The sequence below is a fragment of the Lepidochelys kempii genome, chromosome 23 (genome assembly GCF_965140265.1).
Source record: "Lepidochelys kempii isolate rLepKem1 chromosome 23, rLepKem1.hap2, whole genome shotgun sequence".
Lineage (NCBI taxonomy): Eukaryota > Metazoa > Chordata > Testudines > Cheloniidae > Lepidochelys > Lepidochelys kempii.
In genome coordinates, this window is record NC_133278.1 from 3,351,117 (window position 1) to 3,375,502 (window position 24,386).

Below are 24,386 nucleotides of genomic sequence, written 5' to 3' on the forward strand. Positions count from 1 at the left end.
CTGCATGCCCTGCCTACCCGCGCCACCCTGAGCCAGGCGAGGGGATCCTGGGGCGGCCAGCTGGCGGGCGCACTGGTTCTCGGGCTCCTCTGGGCTGCAAACAACCCCCTGAGACTCAGTCCCGCCCCGCCACCTGCAAGGGGCTGTCCCTGCAGTGTAGCTATTCTCTGCCCCCCAGGGCCCATAGGGGGTGGAGCGGGGGCGTGTCTGGGGCGCACTGAACTGTGACTATTCTCTGCCCCCGCCCCCCCGGGAGAAAAGCAAGCGTTAGAGCAGCCTTTGGGGGACTCAGTGTCCCTATCTGTACAATGGGAGACTAGCCCTGCCTTTGTGTATTTACACTGGATGTTCTTTGGGGCAGGGACTGTCTCTCGCTCCGCGCCTGGCTTGCGAGGGCCCCTGATCTCAGTCGGGGTCTGTGCAGTGCCTGGCACAATTGGGCCCTGATCTTATTTTGGGGGCTAGCAGATGATAACCAATAAGAGACTGCAGGGCAAGGGTGTTGACCCATCCCATCACTGAAGAGGAAGGCTGGCTCAGTGGTTAGGTGGCTCTGCTACAGGCTTCCTGGATGACCGTGAGCAAATCACTTAGCGGCTCTGTACCTCAGTTTCCCTATCTGCACGGGGGAGGGGATGGGGGCGTGTGCGAGGAGGAACGAGTGCCAGTCTGTGCTGCACACGAGGGTTCCCCGCCGGCGAGGGTTACGTGCCCGGCTCACGGTGCCAGGGGAAGAGAATGAGCTCAGGTGGCGCCCGGCTCTGATCATCTGGCGCCTGGCCTGGCTCAGCCCTGTGCCCGGCTGGGAGGTGACTCAGGAGGCCGGGGCGGGGGACACGGGGGAAGCGCGTGACACTGAGGTCACCCGCGTGAGCCCTTATGTAACCAGAGGGAAGCCCTGTCATCCCTTCCTGGAACTGCCCCCACCACCTCCTGGGCGCTCGGCTGTCTGAGCGCTGCACGCCCCTTTCGGCACCGTTTCTCCCCACCCCCAGGCGGTTTCTGTACACCTGGCAGGACTCCTGGGTTCTCACTGGGAGGGGAGTGTTTAGGGCAGGAGACTGGGGGGCTGGACTCCTGGGTTCCATTCCCGGCTCTGGGAGAGGAGGGGGGTCCAGTGATTAGAGCAGTGGGGGGCTGGCAGCCAGGACTCCTGGGTTCCATTCCCGGCTCTGGGAGAGGAGTGGGGTCCAGTGATTAGAGCAGTGGGGGGCTGGCAGCCAGGACTCCTGGGTTCTATCCCTGGCATGGGAGGGGAGTGGGGTCTAGTGGTGGGAAGGTGGGATTGGGGACCAGGGGTGTTCCTATCTCTGCCACCGATCGGCTCTGTGACCTCAGGCAGGCCCTTCCCCCGCTCTGTGCCTTAGTTTCTCCTCGTCTGTAAAACGGGGGACGTGATGCCGACTGGCCTGCCAGCAGGCTGTGACGTTGCCTCAGTGTTTATAACGGGCTCAGCGATGCCCAGCTCACAGGGGCCATGGCTCACGAAGCAATGAGTCTGGGGGTCTGCGGGGGGAGCTCCCAGGCAGGCTTGGCGAGCAACATCCTTGTTCCCACGACTACCTTCAGTCACGTCCCTCCGGGAGAGGGAGATCTGGAGGGAGAACCGGGGCCTGGCACGAACCAGGAAGCCCTGCGGAATCACCCACGTGTGGCGAGATCTTGCCAGTAGCCTTCCGCACTTCCTGATGGACTTGCCGGGCTTCAGCATTGTTGCTGTCCGGGAAAGCGGGTGGTGCTTCTCAGACCAGATGGCGAAACCGGCTTGGCCTGGGCTCGGTTGGCAGGGGGCGTTGGCCGGAGGAAGGCCAGGTCGGGCTGAGCTGTGGCATCAGGGAGGGGGTGTGGCTACCACCATGCCAGCGCAGGGCGATTGAGAGCCGGCAGGGGCTGTAAACCTGGACAGGGAGTTACCGCAGCGCTCAGCCGGCTCAGGGATGAGAGACGGGCCGGGGCGCCCATTCCAGGCTGGGCTCTGCTTGCTTGTACAAGGGCGCCCCTTGTACATGGGTGAGGGATCTGTGTATAACTAACTGCTGCATCCTACCCCAGAAGTGGCTGCATCTTAGTGCTGGGTGATCTCTCCGGCCCATACACACCCCTCTATCCATCTCTCTGTCCCTACACCCCCCATCATCTGTCCCCCTACACACCCCTCTGTCCCCAAACACTCACCCATCTATCCTTAGATCTCCATACACACCCCTCTGTCCACCCGTCTGTCCCCCCCATCTATCCCCGCTCCACCTTTATGTAACTATCAGCATATTTGGTAGGTAGGAGTTCAGGGTGCGGTGAGGGTTACGGACTTTTAAAGAACCAGGGTGCGATTTTTAATGCTGGTGACTCTGTCTCTGGCACAATGGGGCCCTGATCTCGGGGTCTGGGCAGTGCTTGGCACAACGGGGCCCTGATCTCGGGGTCTGGGCAATGCCTGGCACAATGGGGCCCTGATCTCAGGGTCCAGGCAGTGCTTGGCACAATGGGGCCCTGATCTCGGGGTCTGGGCAGCGCCTGGCACAATGGGGCCCTGATCTCGGGGTCCGGGCAGTGCTTGGCACAATGGGGCCCTGATCTCGGAGTCTGGGCAGTGCTTGGCACAATGGGGCCCTGATCTCGGGGTCTGGGCAACGCCTGGCACAATGGGGCCCTGATCTCAGGGTCCAGGCAGTGCTTGGCACAATGGGGCCCTGATCTCGGGGTCTGGGCAGCGCCTGGCACAATGGGGCCCTGATCTCGGGGTCTGGGCAGTGCTTGGCACAATGGGGCCCTGATCTCGGGGTCTGGGCAATGCCTGGCACAATGGGGCCCTGATCTCAGGGTCTGGGCAGTGCTTGGCACAATGGGGCCCTGATCTCGGAGTCTGGGCAGTGCTTGGCACAATGGGGCCCTGATCTCGGGGTCTGGGCAGTGCTTGGCACAATGGGGCCCTGATCTCGGGGTCTGTGCAGTGTCTGGCACAATGGGGCCCTGATCTCAGGGTCTGGGCAGTGCCTGGCACAATGGGCCCTGATCTCGGAGTCTGGGCAGTGCTTGGCACAATGGGGCCCTGATCTCGGGGTCTGGGCAATGCCTGGCACAATGGGGCCCTGATCTCGGGGTCTGGGCAGTGCCTGGCACAATGGGGCCCTGATCTCGGAGTCTGGGCAGTGCTTGGCACAATGGGGCCCTGATCTCAGGGTCTGGGCAATGCCTGGCACAATGGGGCCCTGATCTCGGGGTCTGGGCAGTGCCTGGCACAATGGGGCCCTGATCTCGGAGTCTGGGCAGTGCTTGGCACAATGGGGCCCTGATCTCGGGGTCTGGGCAATGCCTGGCACAATGGGGCCCTGATCTCGGGGTCTGGGCAGTGCTTGGCACAATGGGGCCCTGATCTCGGGGTCTGGGCAACGCTTGGCACAATGGGGCCCTGATCTCGGGGTCTGGGCAACGCCTGGCACAATGGGGCCCTGATCTCGGGGTCTGGGCAACGCCTGGCACAATGGGGCCCTGATCTCAGAGTCTGGGCAGTGCCTGGCACAATGAGGCCCTGATCTCAGGGTCTGGGCAGTGCTTGGCACAATGGGGCCCTGATCTCGGAGTCTGGGCAGTGCCTGGCACAATGGGGCCCTGATCTCGGGGTCTGGGCAGTGCCTGGCACAATGGGGCCCTGATCTCGGGGTCTGTGCAGTGTCTGGCACAATGGGGCCCTGATCTCAGGGTCTGGGCAGTGCCTGGCACAATGGGCCCTGATCTCGGAGTCTGGGCAGTGCTTGGCACAATGGGGCCCTGATCTCGGGGTCTGGGCAATGCCTGGCACAATGGGGCCCTGATCTCGGGGTCTGGGCAGTGCCTGGCACAATGGGGCCCTGATCTCGGAGTCTGGGCAGTGCTTGGCACAATGGGGCCCTGATCTCGGGGTCTGGGCAATGCCTGGCACAATGGGGCCCTGATCTCGGAGTCTGGGCAGTGCTTGGCACAATGAGGCCCTGATCTCAGGGTCTGGGCAGTGCTTGGCACAATGGGGCCCTGATCTCGGAGTCTGGGCAGTGCTTGGCACAATGGGGCCCTGATCTCGGGGTCTGGGCAATGCCTGGCACAATGGGGCCCTGATCTCGGGGTCTGGGCAGTGCCTGGCACAATGGGGCCCTGATCTCGGAGTCTGGGCAGTGCTTGGCACAATGGGGCCCTGATCTCAGGGTCTGGGCAATGCCTGGCACAATGGGGCCCTGATCTCGGGGTCTGGGCAGTGCCTGGCACAATGGGGCCCTGATCTCGGAGTCTGGGCAGTGCTTGGCACAATGGGGCCCTGATCTCGGGGTCTGGGCAATGCCTGGCACAATGGGGCCCTGATCTCGGGGTCTGGGCAATGCCTGGCACAATGGGGCCCTGATCTCGGGGTCTGGGCAGTGCTTGGCACAATGGGGCCCTGATCTCGGGGTCTGGGCAACGCCTGGCACAATGGGGCCCTGATCTCGGGGTCTGGGCAACGCCTGGCACAATGGGGCCCTGATCTCAGAGTCTGGGCAGTGCCTGGCACAATGAGGCCCTGATCTCAGGGTCTGGGCAGTGCTTGGCACAATGGGGCCCTGATCTCGGAGTCTGGGCAGTGCCTGGCACAATGGGGCCCTGATCTCGGGGTCTGGGCAGTGCCTGGCACAATGGGGCCCTGATCTCGGGGTCTGTGCAGTGTCTGGCACAATGGGGCCCTGATCTCAGGGTCTGGGCAGTGCCTGGCACAATGGGCCCTGATCTCGGAGTCTGGGCAGTGCTTGGCACAATGGGGCCCTGATCTCGGGGTCTGGGCAATGCCTGGCACAATGGGGCCCTGATCTCGGGGTCTGGGCAGTGCCTGGCACAATGGGGCCCTGATCTCGGAGTCTGGGCAGTGCTTGGCACAATGGGGCCCTGATCTCGGGGTCTGGGCAATGCCTGGCACAATGGGGCCCTGATCTCGGGGTCTGGGCAGTGCCTGGCACAATGGGGCCCTGATCTCGGAGTCTGGGCAGTGCTTGGCACAATGGGGCCCTGATCTCGGGGTCTGGGCAAAGCCTGGCACAATGGGGCCCTGATCTCGGGGTCTGGGCAATGCCTGGCACAATGGGGCCCTGATCTCGGGGTCTGGGCAGTGCTTGGCACAATGGGGCCCTGATCTCGGGGTCTGGGCAACGCCTGGCACAATGGGGCCCTGATCTCGGGGTCTGGGCAACGCCTGGCACAATGGGGCCCTGATCTCAGAGTCTGGGCAGTGCCTGGCACAATGAGGCCCTGATCTCAGGGTCTGGGCAGTGCTTGGCACAATGGGGCCCTGATCTCGGAGTCTGGGCAGTGCCTGGCACAATGGGGCCCTGATCTCGGGGTCTGGGCAGTGCCTGGCACAATGGGGCCCTGATCTCGGGGTCTGTGCAGTGCCTGGTACAGTGGGGCCCTGATCTCTCTCTGCTGGGGCCTCTAGCCTCTGCCTTTATACAAGCAACAATACAGACAATCAGAGGACGGGACTGAAGCCAAAGGCAGTTGTAACAGAGGCAGGAATTGCCTGCGGGTCTCGGGCGCTGCTGCAGGGTTCGGAGGGCTTAGCCAGCGGCTGCTAGTCCCGGCGACGCGTTTCCAGCCGCCGCCCGCGGGGCTGGGGACGTTGTTCCTGGCGTGGCAGGGCTGCAGCTTGGAGCTGAGCGCCGGGTTTACGTTCCTTCGAGTTGTGCAATTCATCAGCTTCTGCTTTTCTGACGGCCTGCCAGGTCGTCAGAAACACATCTGCAGCCTGCCCGCGTCAGCCTTTTCCCGGCAAAGGCCAGAGGCAGGGCCACACCAGGCAGACCCAAAATGCTCCGGGGGCGCTGGGGAGGGGTGCTGCCCACAGTTATCCACATGGGCTAGGGAGAGTGGGGTCTAGTGGGTGCAGGGGGGAGTCAGGACTCCTGGGTTCTATGGCTCAGTCTGGGAGGGCCGGAGTCCGCAGCTGGTGTGAATCAGGATCACTCCTCGGCTGATTGGCCTGAGTGGGGGATTTGCCCTGTAAGTTTTTAAGGCCATAAGGAGCCAGTCTGATCTCCTAGGGACTGGAGCTGGAAGCCAGGACTCCTGGGTTCCCTTCCCAGCTCTGGGAGGAGAGTGAGGTCTAGTGGGTTAGAGGGAGAAGGGGCTGGGAGTCAGGACTCCTGGGTTCTATCCCTGGCTCTGGAAGGGGAATGGGGGCTGGTGGGTAGAGCTGGGAGTCAGGACTCCTGGGTTCTATCCCAGCTCTGGGAGCGGAGTGGGGTCTAGTGTTTAGAGCAGGGGAGTGGTGTCAGGACTCCTGGGCTCTATGAAACTTAGTTAATGAATTTTCTATAAGTGTCAATTATTGGTCTGTGAGCTCTGCCAGGCGAGTCCAACTGGGACGCCCCTGGCTCTGACGTGTTTATGCTCTTCCCGGACGCTGGCACCTCCGTGAGGATTGGCGATGACCCCAGGCAGCCTTTACCAAACCAAGCAGGGTCTGTCAGCCAGTGGGCTGCACCACAGGGCAGGCCGTGGGCCGCCGGAGAGGAGCAAATGTTCTGATATGGTCCTTCCCGAGCTGCCGTGGGGTCCATCCGTGGCTCAGTCCTATGGGACAGCTGCCAGTCTGTGCTAGGCGTCAGTTGTTCCATCCTCGTCTTTTTGGACTCTCTGCTGCTACAGGTCAGTTTCAGCTAGTCCTTTAAGGCCCCTTTCACACAGACACCCCTCGGACAGTCAGTGGGACACACAGGACTCATGTCTCCTGTTGTGGGCCAGGAGCAGCTTTTTTACCCTTTTTTGCAACCATGGGGGATCAATGCAAAGGGCAGAGGGAAACTGAGGCACACACCCGGATCACCTGGATTGACAGGTCTTCAGCTGTTGTTAAGACTGCGCCGATCACAACACGCCCACCATTCTTTTCACACTCTTGCCTTTTTTCTCCACGTTCGTCCAAAACATTTCACAATGTCATCTTCCCATCTTCTTGGAGGCCGACTGGGTGGTCTTTTCTTTTTCTTGCGGGTCCCATTCAGCAATATTGCTGTCCACCTTTTGTCCGTGAGCCATGCTGTGTGGCCCACCCATCGCATCTTGTTATGTCTGCTTTCCACGATAATATCTTTCACACCGCTGCGTTCTCTGATAATTTCATTTGGGACACGATCCAGAAGGGAAATTCCCAACATAGCTCACTCCATTGCCCTTTCAGCCACCGACAGCCGCTGTTCGCTCTTTGTCAGTGCCCACGTTTCACTGCCATACAGCATGGCTAGCAGCACTGTTGAATTGAAGATATTTGTACGTGTGGTCTTGTCGGTTTTTCCTTTGAGGACGTCCTTGATGGAATTAAACGCACACCATCCTGCCCGAATCCCTCGCGAGAGTTCTCCATTCAGGTATTGGCACATATTAACTTCTTGGCCCAAATATATGTACTGTTCCACTTCTTCGATTTCTTCTCCTGTTACCGTTATTCAGGCTTTTCGTAAGACGTCTGATCACATGTATTTTGTTTTGCAGTGATTCATTTTCAGGCCGACCTGACTGCTTTTCTTGTTGCGTCTTCGTAGCATGCTCTGCAGTTGGTTGGTGCTTTCGGCAATTAGTACGATGTCGTCTGTGAATCTGAGGTGGGATAATCGTTCTCCATTTATGTTGACACCACTTCTCCAATTGATCTTGTTCATAAGCATTTCAAGGCAGGCGGTGAATAGCTTCGGTGAAATCGTTATCTCCTTGTTTTCATGCCTTTTTCGACTGGGATGCGGAGGGGAGTTTCGAGGAGAGTAATGTCTGTTGTACATCCAGTATTCACTTCCTTCAACAAACTGATGTACTGCGCGTTAATGCCCTGCTCTGCGAGCACCTTTAATAGTGCGTTAAACTCGACACTATCGAAAGCCTTTTCATAGTTGATGGAAGCAATGCACAGTGGGAGTTTGTATTCCCTCGCTCTTTCTAGGAGCTGGATAAGGGTAAATATATGGTCGATCATACTGAAATTTCTTTGAAACCCTGCCTGCTCTCTTGGCTGTTGTTCATCCAGAGTCTGTGAGAGTCGGTTTGTTATCACTTTTGTAAAAAGCTTGTAGATGTGAGAAAGCAGGCATATAGGGCGGTAGTTCTTAAGATTTTCTCGATCACCCTTCTTGTGCAGCAAGATGGTATTCGACTCCTTCCAGCTTGATGGTATTTTTCCTTCATCAAGATATAGACTAAATCTTAAAGCGAGGGCCTTCCAAAGTTTTTCACCTCCTGCAGAAATAATTTCTGACGTTATTCCATCTTTGCCTGGAGCTTTTCCCTTCTTCATCTGGTGTAGTGCGCTTCGGACTTCGCTGACGATTACTGGGGGGACGCGTTCTTCTGACTCTTGGAGCGTTGGGAGAGGGACATTGATTCTTGATTTGAACAGTTCTGTATAGAAGTCCTTGCAGACCTCCTCCATCCCTGCTCTGTTGATCACTGTCTATCCGTCCTTGTTCTTCAATGCTGTTATGCTCAGTCGATACTGTGTCAATTCCCACTTGCATGTCCTAAGACTCTTGCGTGATTCGGCTGTTTTGAGGAGCTTTTCTTTCCGGAAATTCTCCACGTCGCCCTTCAGTTTTCGCCGTATAAGCTTGCACAGAATGGAGGACTCGAGGTTGTTATCTGAGCTCCTTTGCCTGTTTCTCCGCTTCTCCAACAAGCTTTTCGTTTCATTCGAGATCCTTCCCTTCGCCTTCTTCAGCTTTTCACTTTCAGCTGCTTTTATGCAATGTCTCAGCTCGTCAGCAAAGATCCTATGGTCCTCATCACGCTTTTCCGTCTGGCTCCTGTCAAACCCAGAAAGCGCTTTCTTCAGCTTTGCTTCATCGAATGTCTTCGGACGATGTTTCCTGTCTGCCGTCTGTAACGCCGCCTTGTTCACCGCTTCCTCGAAAATCAACTTCGCTCCAAGCAGGCGATGGACACTGCCGGTGTTGAAAGCCTGCACCACAGAGACATCTTGAACGATGCGCCTTTTATCGACTAAAATACCGTCCATTTCATTCTTGCTCTTCGCATTTGGCGTGATCCACGTCCACCTTCTTGCGACCTTCTTTTTGTACCAGGTGTTTGCCACGTACAGGTCTTTCGTTTCTGCCATCGCGACCAGCCTTTCTCCTCTTTCATTCCTTTCGCTGCTGCCGTATCCCCCTATGAACTTGTCGCCAGCTTGCCCTCGCCCGACCTTGGCGTTGAAATCGCCCATCGCGACAGTGTGAGTGGACTTTTGCGCGAGGGCTCTTTCGAGCTCTCGGTAGAAATTCTTCCACTTCTTCGTCCTCGCTTGTACTTGTGGGAGTGTAGGCCGGGATGGCCTTGAGGGTAACTTTTGACGCCGTCTGAAGATGAAGCCCACCGATACGTGATGATATTAGCGGGCATGATCTGACTTTCGAAGGCCAATCCTTCCTGACGATAAATCCGACTCCTCCGACATTTCTAGCCCCATCTCCCTTTCCGAGCCCCACAGCGCTTCCATCCTTCCAGCTGACCTCCAACTCCTTCTTTCATCGGGTTTCACAGACACTGAGGAGATAGCATCTTACCCTTTTCTTCTCCTCCATCAGGTGGTTTAACGTTTCCTCCCTTGCCAGTGCCCTACAATTGTAAGTACACACAGCGAGGCTTGTCTTGTCCCATGTTGGCCTAGCGCCTAACATTTTTAGCAACGTCTTGTCGCTCAGTTTTCGCTCCGCCACCGTAGAACGGTTCGACGGCACACAGGGAACTAAGACCTATTTACTCATGGTGTTTTAGCCGTAAACTTCAAGCCATCCCACTGGCTAGGTGGGCAGGTGGGGGCACACATGGGCATCATAAAAATATTACAGGACATTCCTACTTTGTCACGCCTGGGCGGAGGGAACAGCCCCAGTGGACGCGCCGTAGGGATGGTGACGAATGATCGAGAGGCTCTTGGATTCTCCACGACGTGAATCTCACGGCACCAGCCCAGGTCAGCCCACGGGACCCATCTAGTCCGACGTGAAAGGGACAGTTCACCTCGCAGCGCTAGTTTTTCAGGCTCTCTGCAAACTCAGGCGCATGTGACTTCCTCAGCTGAACTCAAGTGACGTTTTTGAGATTTTTATTTTTGGGGGCGACTGTAACTGCTGAAGGCTTCCTGTCTGTTATAAACAAAAGCTGAGACTCTGGGAAACGTTGGCAGGGTCAGTGCATGCCCCAGTTACGCCCCCTCCCCCTTGCTCCCAGAGCTGGGAACAGAACCCACTCAGCCCCCTGCTGCTCCAGCCACTAGACCTCACTCCCTTTCCAGAGCTGGGAATAGAATCCAGGAGTCCTGACACTCAGCCCCCCTCTAACCCACTAGATCCCACCCCCCTCCCAAAGCTGGGAAGAGAACCCAGGAGTCCTGGCTCCCAGATCCCTTCTGCTCTAACCACTAGCCCCCGCTCCCCTTCCAGAGCTGGGAATAGAACCCAGCCGCCGCCCCCCACCCCAGACCTTTCCACTAGTGGGACACAGTCCAGGAATTTCTCAACCGGGAAACTGAGTGGTTGAACCACCCCCACCCCCACCCCCGCGTCTGACTCCCAAGAACTGCATCAAACTCTTGTGAAAGGCCAGCCCTCCCCTACTCAAAGGAGCACATAGGTTCAAATTCACAAGCCGCTGGGGTTTGATTCTTCTGGGCAAATGACCACTGCTGCGGGGGGGAGCTTTCAATTTCCCCGTCTCCCCCCAACTGCGCCCTGGGCCCCAGTCCTGTTCTCACTTGGGAAACGTTTCTGGTTCATCCTGCAAACCGGCCCGTGCAGGGATGCGATCTCCCTGCTCCTTTAACCTCTTCTGAGTTCTCCCGCCCCCCCCCCCCTCCCCGAGCTGGTCCCAACAGCTGGACTGAGAAACTTGGCACCATCGAGGGCATGAAATAACCACAGGGGGCTTCACCAAATGAAGCTGGAGGGGCTGTTTGCTTTGAACAAAACCCCCGTTCTTCACCACTTCTCTTGCCAAGTGGTTTCAGGGGACTGGGATTCCTGGCTGGAGAGAACGGGGCCAGATCCCCGGCCGGCATAAATCAGCATCTCTCCAATGGTGTCAATATGGCCAGATCCCCAGCTGGGGTAAAGCGGAGTCACTCCAATGGCTCCAAATGGAGCCAAATCCCCACATGGGGTAAATCAGCTTCGCTCCAATGGAGTCTTTGGGGCCAGATGCCCAGTTGGGCTAAATCGGTGTCACTCCAGTTGCGTCAATGGGGCCAAATCCCCAGCTGGGGGAAATCGGAATGGCTCCATTGAGCAGAGTGGGGCTGATCTGCACCAGCTGCGGGTCTGACTCGTTGGTTCTACTGTCTGATCCGGCAGTCGGACCTGCCCCAAGTCCCACCCAGCCCTTCCTGGAGGAGAGGGAAGGGTCCTCCCCTGATATATATGTGCCACTAATGAGAGAAGGTGCATTTCTGGGGAGCCCAGAGCTGGAATAACAGAGTGGCTGCGGGTCGGGATTGCAGGGAATGGGGTGAGCCCAGGGTTGGGCTAGCTGGGGGCTGCGGGTCGGGACTGTGGGGAACGGGGGGAGCCCAGGGCCGGGATAGCAGGGGCCTGCGGGTCGGGACTGTGGGGCACCGGCAGGGCTGGGTGCGAGTGGGTGACGCAGGTCGGGGCTGAGGTTACTGACGGTGCCGTCTGACATCCCAGAGGCCTGAACTCATCCCTTCTGCCTCTTTCCCCAGACGTGGGGGATGAGATTGCAGGCAGCAGCGGGGGCCATGCAGCACCAGCAGAAGCTCCCGGGCGGCGGGATGGGCGGGAGGCCCAGCGCATCCGCAGTGCTCAGCGTCTCTGGCCGAGGGAACCCAGCTGGCATCACGCTCCGCTCAGAGTGACTCAGAGAGACCTTCCTGCAACCCAGAGCCCACACGCTCCTCACCGCCCGCCCCCACCGCAGAGCTCCTTCCGGGAATCTCCCTCGGGGGCCAGCCAGAGAGGGGGCTAGGAAACAGCGGAGCGGCTCTGAGTCCATCCAGGAGGAGGCGGCAGGACGCGCGCACGCATCGAGACACAATCAGGTGCAAGGTTGCACAAACTCCCGTGTGCAGAGACACACGCCTGCCCATGCAAAGACACACACCTCGGCGCAGGCAGACCCAGAGACGGATGTGTGCACAACTCCCCCCACCCCCGCTGCAAATGTCACCCCCATGCCCCACTATTAATGTCACACACATACACATTGCTAATGTCACACCACACAACACCCCGTGGCTAATGTCGCACTCACATACACCCACCCACTTATTAATGAAACACACACACACCTCACTATTAATGTCACACACGTACACACCATCAGGCTGTCAATTTCTCACACACCGACAACACCCCACTATTGATGTCACACACGTACACAACATCACCCCGTCAATGTCTCACACACACCGACAACACCCCACTATTGATGTCACACACGTACACAACATCACCCCGTCAATGTCTCACACACACCGACAACACCCCACTATTGGTGTCACACACGTACACAACATCACCCCGTCAATGTCTCACACACACCGACAACACCCCACTATTGGTGTCACACACATACACAACATCACACCGTCAATGTCTCACACACACCAACAACACCCCACTATTGATGTCACACACGTACACAACATCACCCCGTCAATGTCTCACACACACCGACAACACCCCACTATTGGTGTCACACACATACACAACATCACACCGTCAATGTCTCACACACACCAACAACACCCCACTATTGATGTCACACACGTACACAACATCACCCCGTCAATGTCTCACACACACCGACAACACCCCACTATTGATGTCACACACGTACACAACATCACGCCGTCAATGTCTCACACACACCGACAACACCCCACTATTGATGTCACACACGTACACAACATCACCCCGTCAATGTCTCACACACACCGACAACACCCCACTATTGATGTCACACACGTACACAACATCACCCCGTCAATGTCTCACACACACCGACAACACCCCACTATTGATGTCACACACGTACACAACATCACCCCGTCAATGTCTCACACACACCGACAACACCCCACTATTGGTGTCACACACGTACACAACATCACCCCGTCAATGTCTCACACACACCGACAACACCCCACTATTGGTGTCACACACATACACAACATCACACCGTCAATGTCTCACACACACCGACAACACCCCACTATTGATGTCACACACGTACACAACATCACCCCGTCAATGTCTCACACACACCGACAACACCCCACTATTGATGTCACACACGTACACAACATCACGCCGTCAATGTCTCACACACACCGACAACACCCCACTATTGATGTCACACACGTACACAACATCACGCCGTCAATGTCTCACACACACCGACAACACCCCACTATTGATGTCACACACGTACACAACATCACCCCGTCAATGTCTCACACACACCGACAACACCCCACTATTGATGTCACACACTCACTTTCTAGTAATGTCATTGAGAGCCCTGAAATTGACAAGGAAACAGACCGGCTCGGGTGCTTTTTCCCCCTCTCTTGCCAGAGGTGGGGGGCTGCTGGGGCGGAGGCCAGCATCCCTGCCCGTGGGGCAGGCTGTGGGGGGAGGGCTGTGTGTGGATGAAGAGGGGCTTGAGAACTGGCTCACCTGGAAGCAGTCTCCGTCCCTGCAGATGAGTGCCCCCCCCAGCCCCCCGCCCTCCACCTGTCACAGATGGAAACCCTCATTACAATTATCCCTAACTGGATGGAGGGGTGAAATGAGGCACGGGGGGGGGGGGAAGGGACTCCACTGTGGTCACCCCGTGAGTCAGTGGAAGAGCCAGGAATGGAACCCAGGAGTCCTGGGCTCCCAGCCCCGACCCTCACTCTTGCCACTAGACTGCACCAGCTTCCCAGAGCTGGGGAATAGAATCCAGGAGTCCTGATCGACAGTCCTGCTTGCTCGATTCTGGCTCAGAGGCAAGAGTGGGTCCTAGTGGTTAGAGCAGACGGGGGCTGGGAGTCAGGACTCCTGGGTCCTAGCCCACCTCGGGGAGGGCAGCGGAGTCTAATGGTTAGTGGGGGGAGTTCTAATGGTTAGTGACAGGTTTCAGAGTAACAGCCGTGTTAGTCTGTATTTGCAAAAAGAAAAGGAGTGCTTGTGGTTAGTGAGTTAGTCTAGTGGGGTCTAATGTAACTTGTGGGGGGGTGGCGAGTCCCCAGCTTTCACTGTGCCTCAGTTTCCCTACCTGAGAGAGAGAGGCACAATGGTGCCAGCTGGGCCGGGTCCATGTTGCAATGTGAGACCCCTGAGGCAGAGGGCCCGGGGCTTGGCAAGGGGCGGGCCATTTCCCCAGCTCTCTTCCTGGTAGGGATGCACATCTGGAGGCCAGCTGTGGAATCAGCCGGATGCTGACTCAGCCCTTGGCGATTGGAAGCTCCTAGAAGCCAGCTGGGGGGCTTGGGGAGGGGTGGGAATCAATACACTCTGTCTCCTGCACTCACACACACACCCTCCCCACAGCTGCCTCTGGTTATCAGCACATTCCTGCCATTCCTGGCTAAAATTAGCCTTCCACGTTGGGGAGGAGGGGCTGAGAGCCCGGAGCCCAGCCTGTGGGGGGATGGGGGCCAGGAGCCTGGCTTCTTGGGGATGAGATGGGGATCAGGGCCTGGAACGGGGTCCATACAGGGTAGGGTGGGGATCAGGGCCTGGAGCCGGGTCCATACAGGGTAGGGTGGGGATCAGGGCCTGGAGCCGGGTCCATACAGGGTAGGGTGGGGATCAGGGCCTGGAGCTGGGCCCATACAGGGTAGGGTGGGGATCAGGGCATAAAGACTGCTAAGGGACTATGGACTGGGGGTGGGGGGAATCGGGGCCTCGGGGCTGCAGGCAAACAACCCTGCACACGCAGGGCCTCCTGCCCCCAAACCCATACACTTGTGCCTACACCCCCCGCCCCCGCCACCCCTGCACTCAGGCCAGCCCCCCCCATCCTGCCACCCCCGCCTCCTCACCCCTAGCCCGGATGTGGCTGATTAGAGCCCTGCGCTCTCCAAACGCTGTTCCAGCCACGGTCGGCCCTGCTACTTTTAGCTGAGTAGCTGACGCTTGGTTTTCTGGCTGCCCTGTTTATGCAACGTCACCCACCGCCCCCCCCCCCCCCCCGAGCACCCTTTCCCGCCACCCTGGATTGCCCCAGGCTGCAGCTACATGACCTGTCACCCTGCTTCTCACCCACTGCAACCAGGGCTGTATTTTCCACCCTCCCCCCCCACCCACGTAGGGTGACCAGATGACAAGAACAAAATATCGGGACACAGGGGGTCCCCACCGTACATTGGTCAGGACGTGGGATAAACACCTAAATATCGAGACAGTCCCGATTTTACTGGGACGTCTGGTCACCCTGCCCCCCACGGCTTCCATCCACCACGAGCCAGGAATGAACCCGTGCCGTCATGCCACCGAAGGACTGACACAGCGTGAGCCATGGCCAGTCCTCACACGGGTATAGCCCGTACCTGGCCAGCCATTGAGGGGCTCTGTAGGGGCTGCTCTCCCCAGGCAGCCCTGGCCCCAATGCCCCAGCGTGGCACTAGGAGGTGCTGGGCTGTGGGGAGCAGGGCGGAGGGCTGGGCGGGGGGTGCTGGGCTGCCGGAAGCGGGGCGGGGGGGGCTCGGCAGGGGGTGGCGGGGCGGGGGGGGCTCGGCAGGGGGCGCTGGGCTGCAGGGAGCGGGGCGGGGGGACTCGACGGGGGGCGCCGGACTGCAGGGAGCGGGGAAGGGGGGCTCGGCAGGGGGCGCTTTGCCCTCGCAGTCAGTGCTGACCCCACGGTGCTAATCTCTCCTCTCTGCGTTCTGTCACCTCTAGGACAAGCAGGGGTGAAAGCTGGCAAAGGGACAAGGATCGGCCCTGACCCTAGACACGCCTGTGTTCGTACCCAACGCCCAACTGCCATGCTCCTTATCCCACCCAGGCCTTGTGAGGGAGCATTTGAAAACTATCGCTGCACAGCACAATTGTCTCGCGGTGGGATAAAATGTGGCAACACGGCAGGAGAGGGGCTGGCCTGACCTCCGCCAGTCTGTTTTAACGGCTGCATTTGTGCCCCGTAGGGACGGGGGCTGTCCCAGCCTTAAACCCAAATGCAGTAGGGTGGCCAGTGACAAGGAGACTGCCTTGTACCTATGTGATAAACAGCTCCATCGAAACTCGTGACGGGGTTGCAAACCAAGTGTGAGTCAACAGCGTAGTCCCATGCAAAACACACACACACAAAAGCAAGCATGATTCCGGCCTGCATTAGCAAGCGTGTGGTAAGCAAGCCCTGACTCTGAGAAGTGATTCTTCCGCTCTGCTCAGCACTGATCTGGCCTCAGTGGGCATTCTGGGTCTGGCGCGGGGCGCCAGGCTTCGGGAAGGATGTGGACAAACTGGAGAATGTCCAGAGGAGAGCAACAAATGTGATGAAAGCCCTGGAAGACATGACCCAGGAGGGAAAGATTAAAAAAAGTGGGTTTGTTTAGTCTGGAGAAGAGACGATGGGAGCAGATGTGTGTGTGTGTGTGTGAGATAAGTCACCAAGTACATAAATGAGTATTATAATGAGGAGGGGTGATAAATTGTTCTCATTAACTACCCAGGACAGGACACAAAACAAGGGGCTCAAATCGCAGCAAGGGAGATTTAGGTTGGACATTAGGAAAAACTTCCTGACTGTCACTAGAACAAAATTACCTCGGGAGGTGGTGGAATCTCCATCACTGGAGGTTTTAAGAGCATCCCAGTCTGGGATGGTCTAGATCGGGAGTGGGCAAACTACGGCCCACAGGCCGGCGCTCCACCTGGGGTGCAGGGTTGGGGGCCGTTCCAATGGGAGCTGCAGGGGTGGTGCCTGCAGATAAGGCAGCGCGCAGAGCCGCCTGGCTGTGTCTCCACGTAGGAGCCGGAGAAGGGACATGCCGCTGCTTCTGGGAGCCACTTGAGGTAAGTGCCACCCGGATCCTGCACCCCTGAGCCTCTCCCCATGCCCCAACCCCCTGCCCCAGCCCTGATCCCCCCTCCCACCCTCCGAACCCCTCGGTCCCAGCCTGGAACACCCTCTGACACCCCAAACCCCTCATCCCTAGCCCCACCCCAGAGCCTGCACCCCCAGCCAGAATCTGCACCCCTTTCTGCACCCTTGCCCCACCCTCTGAACCCCTCGGTCCCAGCCCGGAGCACCCTCCAACACCCCAAACCCGTCATCCCCAGCCCCACCCCAGATCCCACAGCCCCAGCCGGAGGCTGCACCCCTTCCCGCACCCCACTCCCGTGCCCCAACCCGGAGCCCCCTCCCACACCACGAACTCCTCATTTCTGGCCCCACTCCGGGGCCCGCATCCTCAACCAGAGCCCTCACCCTCTCTCGCACCCCAACCCCCAATTTATGAGCATTCATGGCCCAACATACAATTTCTATTCACAGATGTGGCCCTTGGGCCAATAAGTTTGCCCACCCCTGGTCTAGATAATACTTAGTCCTGCCTCAGAAGAAGGGACTGGGCTAGATGATCTATCGAGGTCCCTTCCAGCCGGACGATCCTATGACTTGATCATGAAGAATGGTGCCTTTGCTTCTCTAACCAGCTTGGTCCTCTGGCCAGAGACAATGAAGGGATATTTACGTAACAGCTAAACCAAGCTGGACTGGAGTATCAAGGGGGAGTGGAAGCTGAACACTTTGAGAGAGAGAGAGAGGCCAGATTATAAAGAGAGGGGGCAGTGAACCCCTAAGTTATCTTTCATCTAAGGAGACAAGGGGAACCGGCCCCTGGAACTCCTATGGCAGGTCCTGACTGAGAGACAGTCATCTGTGCTGGACCAGGAGTAATTGGAGAGCGAAACCATCGGAAACGACGTTTTAGCCGCGTGCGTCTCACTTTTATTCGCTTGTAACCGTCTCTGCTTTGATTCACGTACTTGGCATCACTTCGCCTCCGCTCTGTTGTTAATAAAGCACACCCAGCACTGTGTCGGAGTGAAAGTCATTTTTAAGGCCCGGGAACAGGGCAAGTTGTCTCTTGAAAGGAGCAAACGAACCTGATTATGTCTCCGAGTCACCAAGGCCTGGACGAATTTGGGGGAAATCTGAGCCCAGGGGACTGTGTTGAGGGCACTTGGTTAATAGTAACCGAGGCTAGTGGATTCCAGAGCATGTCTGTGGTGTATCAAGCCGGCCTTTGGAGCCAGAATTACCACGGCTACTGGACACACAGACATTCGAGGCATGCTGGAGGGCGTCCAGACAACGCCGCTGTGGGAGGAGAGGGTTTCACGGTGCCCAGGGTTACAGGGCGGGTGGTGACGCACTCTCTCACCGGTCTGGATGGCCCCCCGAAACGCGACAGAGGCACAAAAGCGCGTTGGGCTGTGGTCTGATATATATGGGGCAATCTACCGGCACGACTATCATTAAACTGGATTAGTTAAACCGGATTAAGCCCCTGTGTGAACGCTCTCATTCGGAATAAAAGTGGTTCCATTTGCAGACGTGAATCGGGGCCGAGGCAGCTCTTCTGCCTCCTGAATGGGTGCTCCACCCTCCAATCCGACCTTGCGGAGACTAGGAGTGCAGCCGCTGCCGACAATAGCTCCGCCTAGGCGTAGGATACGGGATCCATGTTAAATGGGTGAAGACCACACAACCGCAGATCTCAAAAAGCAGCCGTCCGTGGGGGGCGTTTCTAGCGGGGGTCCCCAGGGCTCGGCACCAGGCCTGACTCTAGTCAGCATTTTCATCAATGATCTGGAAGTAAATAGAAAATCGTGGGCGATGGAATTTGAAAATCAAAGACTGGCAGAAGAGTAAATACCAAGGAGGACGGGTCAGTCACGGGCTCCGTCTACACTGAAACATAAGCCCAGGGTTAGTAGAACCGGGGCAAGCAGACCCTGGGCTTGTTAAGCTCGCACTTGAGCGTCTACACTTATTGTAACCTCAGGATAGGAACTGTCGAACCCTGGGGCCCAACCTGGGGCCCCACCATCTACACTGTGTTATGGGGGCCTGGGTCCAACCAGCCGGATCCCGGGCTTCCTAGCGCCCTCCCCAAATGTGGGTGCTCTAGCCCTTGGCTCGTGGTGCAGCATGAGGAAACTTGAGTGTCCACCAAACTTGACTGTCTGGAGGACAAAGAAATTCGGCCTGTAGGATACTTCTGGGGGACTCCCAGAGCATGAGTCCCCGTGGGGCTGTGTCTACCCTGCCAAGCAATAGGGCTTGAACCCTGGGTCCTGGCTTCACCCTCCTGGGATCCTGGGACCCTGGCTTAGTGCGATTTGTGTGTAGACACAAGTTATTGGGATCCATCCGGGGTACTTAATGGCCTGTGTTATGCAGGAGGTCGGAGCTCTCAGGATTTGGGGCTGTAAAATGGCAATATAGACATTCGGGTTCGCGTGCTGGGACGGTCCGAGAGCCTGAGCCCGAGCGTCTACATGGCAATTTTTAGCCCCCGCATCACACAGCTGACCCGGGCTGTGAGGTTCGGCGCATGCAGCTGGTCTTTTATTGCTGTGTAGACAGGCCCTCTGAATCTGCACCAATCAGATTCTATCCCCATGTTTCAGGCCAGCCAAGCGAACATCTCAGAGCGTCCTTGTCTGCTCCGTGTGGGTTTTTACACCCCACCAATCACCACAGTATCCAAGCGACCCCCAACAGGGCGTTACGCCAGGGGACCGCACGTGTGCCGTGGGTCATTTGTTCTCTCGTCCGCTCCCCAGAGGGGGGTGTGCGTGGCACGATGGAGGGTCTTGTTTTGGTAGGATCCTTGCTTTGGTTTGCCACCCACTAGACCCGTTGCCGTGTGTGTATATTAGAGAGGGGTCAAAGAAAGAAGATCAGACTTGATTTGAGGCGGGCTGGGAGGCCGATGCAGAGTTGAGCAGCTGAAAATCAGGAAGACAAATCAGCCTCGTAACATCAACCCAGAGCCGCACCCCATCCTGAGTGTGACAGCACTCCCCCCTCACCCCCGCTAGCTGGGAAGTCCCCTCCCTGCGTGGGTTTACCCTCCGGCAAATGACGTGGCTTGGATGCCCCCATCAGCCCCACCATCTCCAGATCATGTCTTCAGGCAACTGAGCGTGTCCAGCAGGACAGACGCCAGCCGGCACTGGCTAAGTGGACCAGTGCCTTGTGTGCGGGGCGGGTGGGGGGGGTGGCTTTTCTCCAAAGCACCAGGAATCGGCCGTGCCCTGGTGCTCGATGTCGGACTTGGTGGAACATTGGCTGGCAAGATGGAGTCGGGACTAGCAGTTAGCAGATGACACCAGGTGTCAGGACTCCTGGGTTCTGTTCCCAGTTCAGGGAATCAGCATGACCTCCTAGTTAGAGCAAGGCCAGGGCTGGGGATCAGGGCTCGGGGTATCTATTCGAGCTCTGGGAGGGGAGTGGGATCTAGAGGTTGGGGCTCAGGTGAGTGGGGTGTGATCGGGAGTCAGGACTCCTGGGTTTAGTTCCTAGCTTTAGAGGGAAGGGGAGTCCCGTGGTTAGAATAGGGGTGGCTGGGTGCCAGGACCCCTGGGTTCTGTTCCCGGCTCTGGGAGGGGAGGGGAGCGGAGTCTAGTGGTTAGAGCAGGGAGGGCTGGGAGTCAGGATTCTTGGGTTCTATCCCTGGCTCTGGGAGGGGAGCGGAGTCTAGTGGTTAGAGCAGGGAGGGCTGGGAGCCAGGACTCGTGGGTTCTCTCTCCGGCTCAGGGAGGGGAATGGAGTCTAGTTTTTCGATTGAGGGAGGGGGGCAGTCTGGGAGTCAGGACTCCCGGGTTCTCTCCCTGGGCCTGGAGACCCACTTCAGGCTAGTGAAGCCGTGTGCAGCCCATCTCCAAAGTGGGACATTTCACCCTGGGGCCTGGCTGAGCGGGGGCCACCCCCATCGCCTCCTGGCACTGGGAGATTCTTGGGAATGTGGGTGGATTGTGCAAGAGCCTGGCTGCAGAAGGTGCAGCAGAGGAAGTGTGTGAGGGCCGCTGGCTTCCCCCACGCTTCCCCTGAACAGGAGCCAGACCCTCCTCCCGGCCCACCCGGCCGCAGGGAGCAAGCGAGTGCCAACCCTTAGAAACCATTCCCCACTGAACGCAGTCATGCTGGTCAACAGAGCCGATTCCCCCGAATGACAGTTCAGTACAGAGGATCTGGACCCCCCACCCCAGAAAAACAAATCAGAACCCACAGAACAGAGGATCTGGACCCCCAGAAAAACGGATCAGAACTGTAGCTGGGAGCTCCCAAAAGTCAGGGGAAGTTAAACGCGAAATTTCAAATGATTTCTGAACACCGTGGTTTAAAATAGAACATTCAAATACACGGCACAGAGAGCTCACAGCTGGGTGGGAGGGGAAACTGAGGCAGGGGACCAGCCTTGTGTAAGGTCATCAACAGAGCAGCTGCGAATAGAACCCAGGCATCCTGGCGCTGCAGCAGGGGCCTGAGCCTCTGGGCCCTGCTACCTGTCTAGTGCTGGGGGAGTTGCCTGAGTGGGATCAGACTCCCGGATGGGCTGGATCCATGCCGGGGGACGAGGTGCCTGCTGGCTCCAGGTTTTGGGACATTCACGAGCCTGTGAGAAGGCAGCAGCCGTGAAGCCCTGCTATCCCTGTCCCGCCCTCCCCGGCAGAGCCGGGGTATCCCCTCCCCGGGGCTGTCTGGTTGCAGCACCTTGTTGTTGTTATTGATCCTTGGACTTTCGCGGCTGATTCAGCAGGGATTTCCCGGCTCATCGGGATGCGTTGCCAGTGAGTCACGGCCCGGAAACCTGGGGTCCTGATGCAGAGCCAAACCGCAAGCCCTAGGCCTGTCAGGGCTCTTTGTCTTTCCAGGGGTGTGAGAGGGCGTGCGGGCTCCTTTCCCAGCCTACTTTGACATGTTGCCCCCTCACTGGTCCCCCTGCAAGATCACCCCCGGTGTCATCTATGCCCGTGCAAAGTGCTAGATCCCAGGGCAGATCCCTGGGGGACCCCTCTATTTACCTCTTTCCACTCTGAAAACCCACCGTTTATTCCTACCCTTTGATTCCTGTCTTTTAACCAGTTACCGAGCCAGGAGAGGACCTTCCCGCTTCTCCCATCTCAGCTTACTTTGCTCAACCGCCTTTGGTGAGGGACCTTGTCAACGGCTTTCTGAAAATCTAAGTACACTATGTCCCCTGGATCCCCCTTGTCCACATGCTTGTTGACCCCCTCAAAAAATTCTAGCAGATTGGCGAGGCATGATTTCCCTTTACAAAAGCCGTGTTGACTCTTCCCCAACGATCATATTCATCCATGTGTCTAATAATTCCGCTCTTTACTATAGTTTCAACCAATTTGACCAGTACTGAAGTTAGGCTTATGGGCCTGTAATTGCCAAGATCGCCTCTGAAGCCCTTTTGAAATATCAGTGTCATGTTAGCTAGTGTCCAGTCATCTGGTACAAAGGCTGATTTCAGTGACAGGTTACATACCACAGCTAATATTTGTGCAATTTCATCTCTGAATTCCTTTAGACCTCTTGGGTGAATGCCATCTGCTCCTGGAGATTTATTACTGTTTAATGTATCTCTTTGTTCCAAACCCGCCTCTGTCGACACTTCAGCCTGAGAAGAATGGCTCAGCTATGGGGATCTCCCCCACATCCGCTACCTAACATAGAGCAGCCCAGTGGCTGCTCTGAGATACGCCCAGTTGCCCGTGGCCCCAAGGGGCTTTCCCAGAATCGAGGAATAGCTGGGGTGCAGCCAGCATAAACACAAGCTGTGGAATGTGCCGTTGGGGATTCCCGGGTAGCCAGTGAAACCAGCTTTCCTGGCCATGTCCTGTCCTCACTCCTCGCTGTTATTCACCTCTGCTACATTCCTCCCCAGAGACAGCTCCACTGTAACACTGCCAGGATGGCTTCTTGTATATACAGAAGGCTAGATTCTGCCTTGATTCTGCCACAAATGAGCGAGGAAGCCAAATAACCCAGGCGTCCTGTCTACCTGCCCACCTCCCACTCTAACCACTAGACTCGACTCCTCTCCCAGTGCCAGGTGCAAAACCTGGGAGTCCCTGTGTTCGAACTAGGGTGACCAGATATCCCAATTTTATAGGGACAGTCTCAATATCTGGGGCTTCGTCTTAGATATTACCCTCCCCACATGCACTCCCGTCCCGATTTTTCCCACGTGCTACCTGGTCATCTTAGCTCAAAGCACCAGACCCCATTCCTCCCCCAGAGCTGGGGATAGAACCCAGGCATCCTGGGATGGTTGCAGTCACCAGTAGGCCATACGCTCCCCTTTCAGAGTCAAGAATAGAACCCAGGAGTTCCGCCTCACAAGCCTGTGCTCTAACCACTAGACCCCACTTCCCCACCCACAGCAGGAATTGTAGCAGGCTGCTCTTGGCTTAGGCCTCTGTTTGAAAGCAGACAGGTGAAAGCCCTGGGGAGAGACATAACACTGCAAGGACTGCACAGGACGGTCTAGGTTCGCCCTGCCGGTTGGCTGAGGTTTGTCATTTCCTGAGGCTCGGGGCCCAGTCAGTTTTGCTGTCTCTCTGCAGAGGGGTGTGCCGGCACGCGAGCGTGTGCGTGGGAAACTTCCCGCTTGCTCGTTTGTTTGTTTCCCAAAAGTGTTACGTTGACAATGCGCCTCGCTGCAAGAAAGGGGAACATGGAGCACTCACTGCGTTGAGCGTGCCGGGCTGCTTCCGGAAACTGCCCGCTTCCCGGGTGCTGACGCAGCCCCGACTTACAGGGCGAGGGGCACCGTGAACAGTCCCTGAGTAGCAAACTGAGAACTGAAAGTCTGACTAGCCCGCAGGGTAGGGGGGTAGGTTGGGGGTGTGGCCAGGGCACACTGTGCTGAGGCTATTCTCTGCTCCCGAGGATCCATAGGTGGCAGATCAGGGGCGTGACTGGAGTGCACTGAGTTGTGGCTGTTCTCTGCCCCCCAGAGTCCATGAACAGAGCAGTGGTGGGCCGGGATGGGGAATGCCACGAGATGGCTCTGGCTGGCCAGCCCAGTCTGGCCCGGTCATCTCTGGGGTACCAGTTTAGCTTCTTGAGGGGTACCGACAACTGGGCGATTAGGCGCCCCGGCCTGGCCCCGCTCCCCAGCAGGTGTGTTTGTGAGCATGTGTGTGTACGTGAGGGGTCCCATTAGCCAGAGGCCGTGACTTTTCCCCTAACGGCGAGGCGGAAGCAGGGGATGCCCTTCCCACTGTTGGCAAAATCACGGCATTGGGCTCATGTCCCAGACTGCCCAGGAATCGTGACATCACGAGTTACACAGAGCCTGACCTGTAGGGCGCAGGGCACAAGTTAGAGCAGCCCAAAGGCCACCCTGGTGCGCGTGTGAGTGGCCAGGG

The 24,386-nt window shown here is 57.6% G+C and overlaps 1 protein-coding gene across 1 annotated transcript in view; it reads left to right on the plus strand.

The window, feature by feature from the left end:
* The window catches only part of LOC140902376 (calpain-2 catalytic subunit-like), a 40,226-nt gene extending 22,200 nt beyond the window's left edge, over nt 1–18,026 (plus strand). The window contains exons 5-6 of the mRNA XM_073322394.1: nt 11,699–12,034; nt 15,885–18,026. Of these exons, the coding sequence (XP_073178495.1) occupies nt 11,699–11,961 (263 nt within the window). The 3' untranslated portion in view covers nt 11,962–12,034; nt 15,885–18,026. The remainder of the gene's footprint in view (nt 1–11,698; nt 12,035–15,884) is intronic.
* The last annotated feature ends 6,360 nt before the right edge of the window (nt 18,027–24,386 follow it).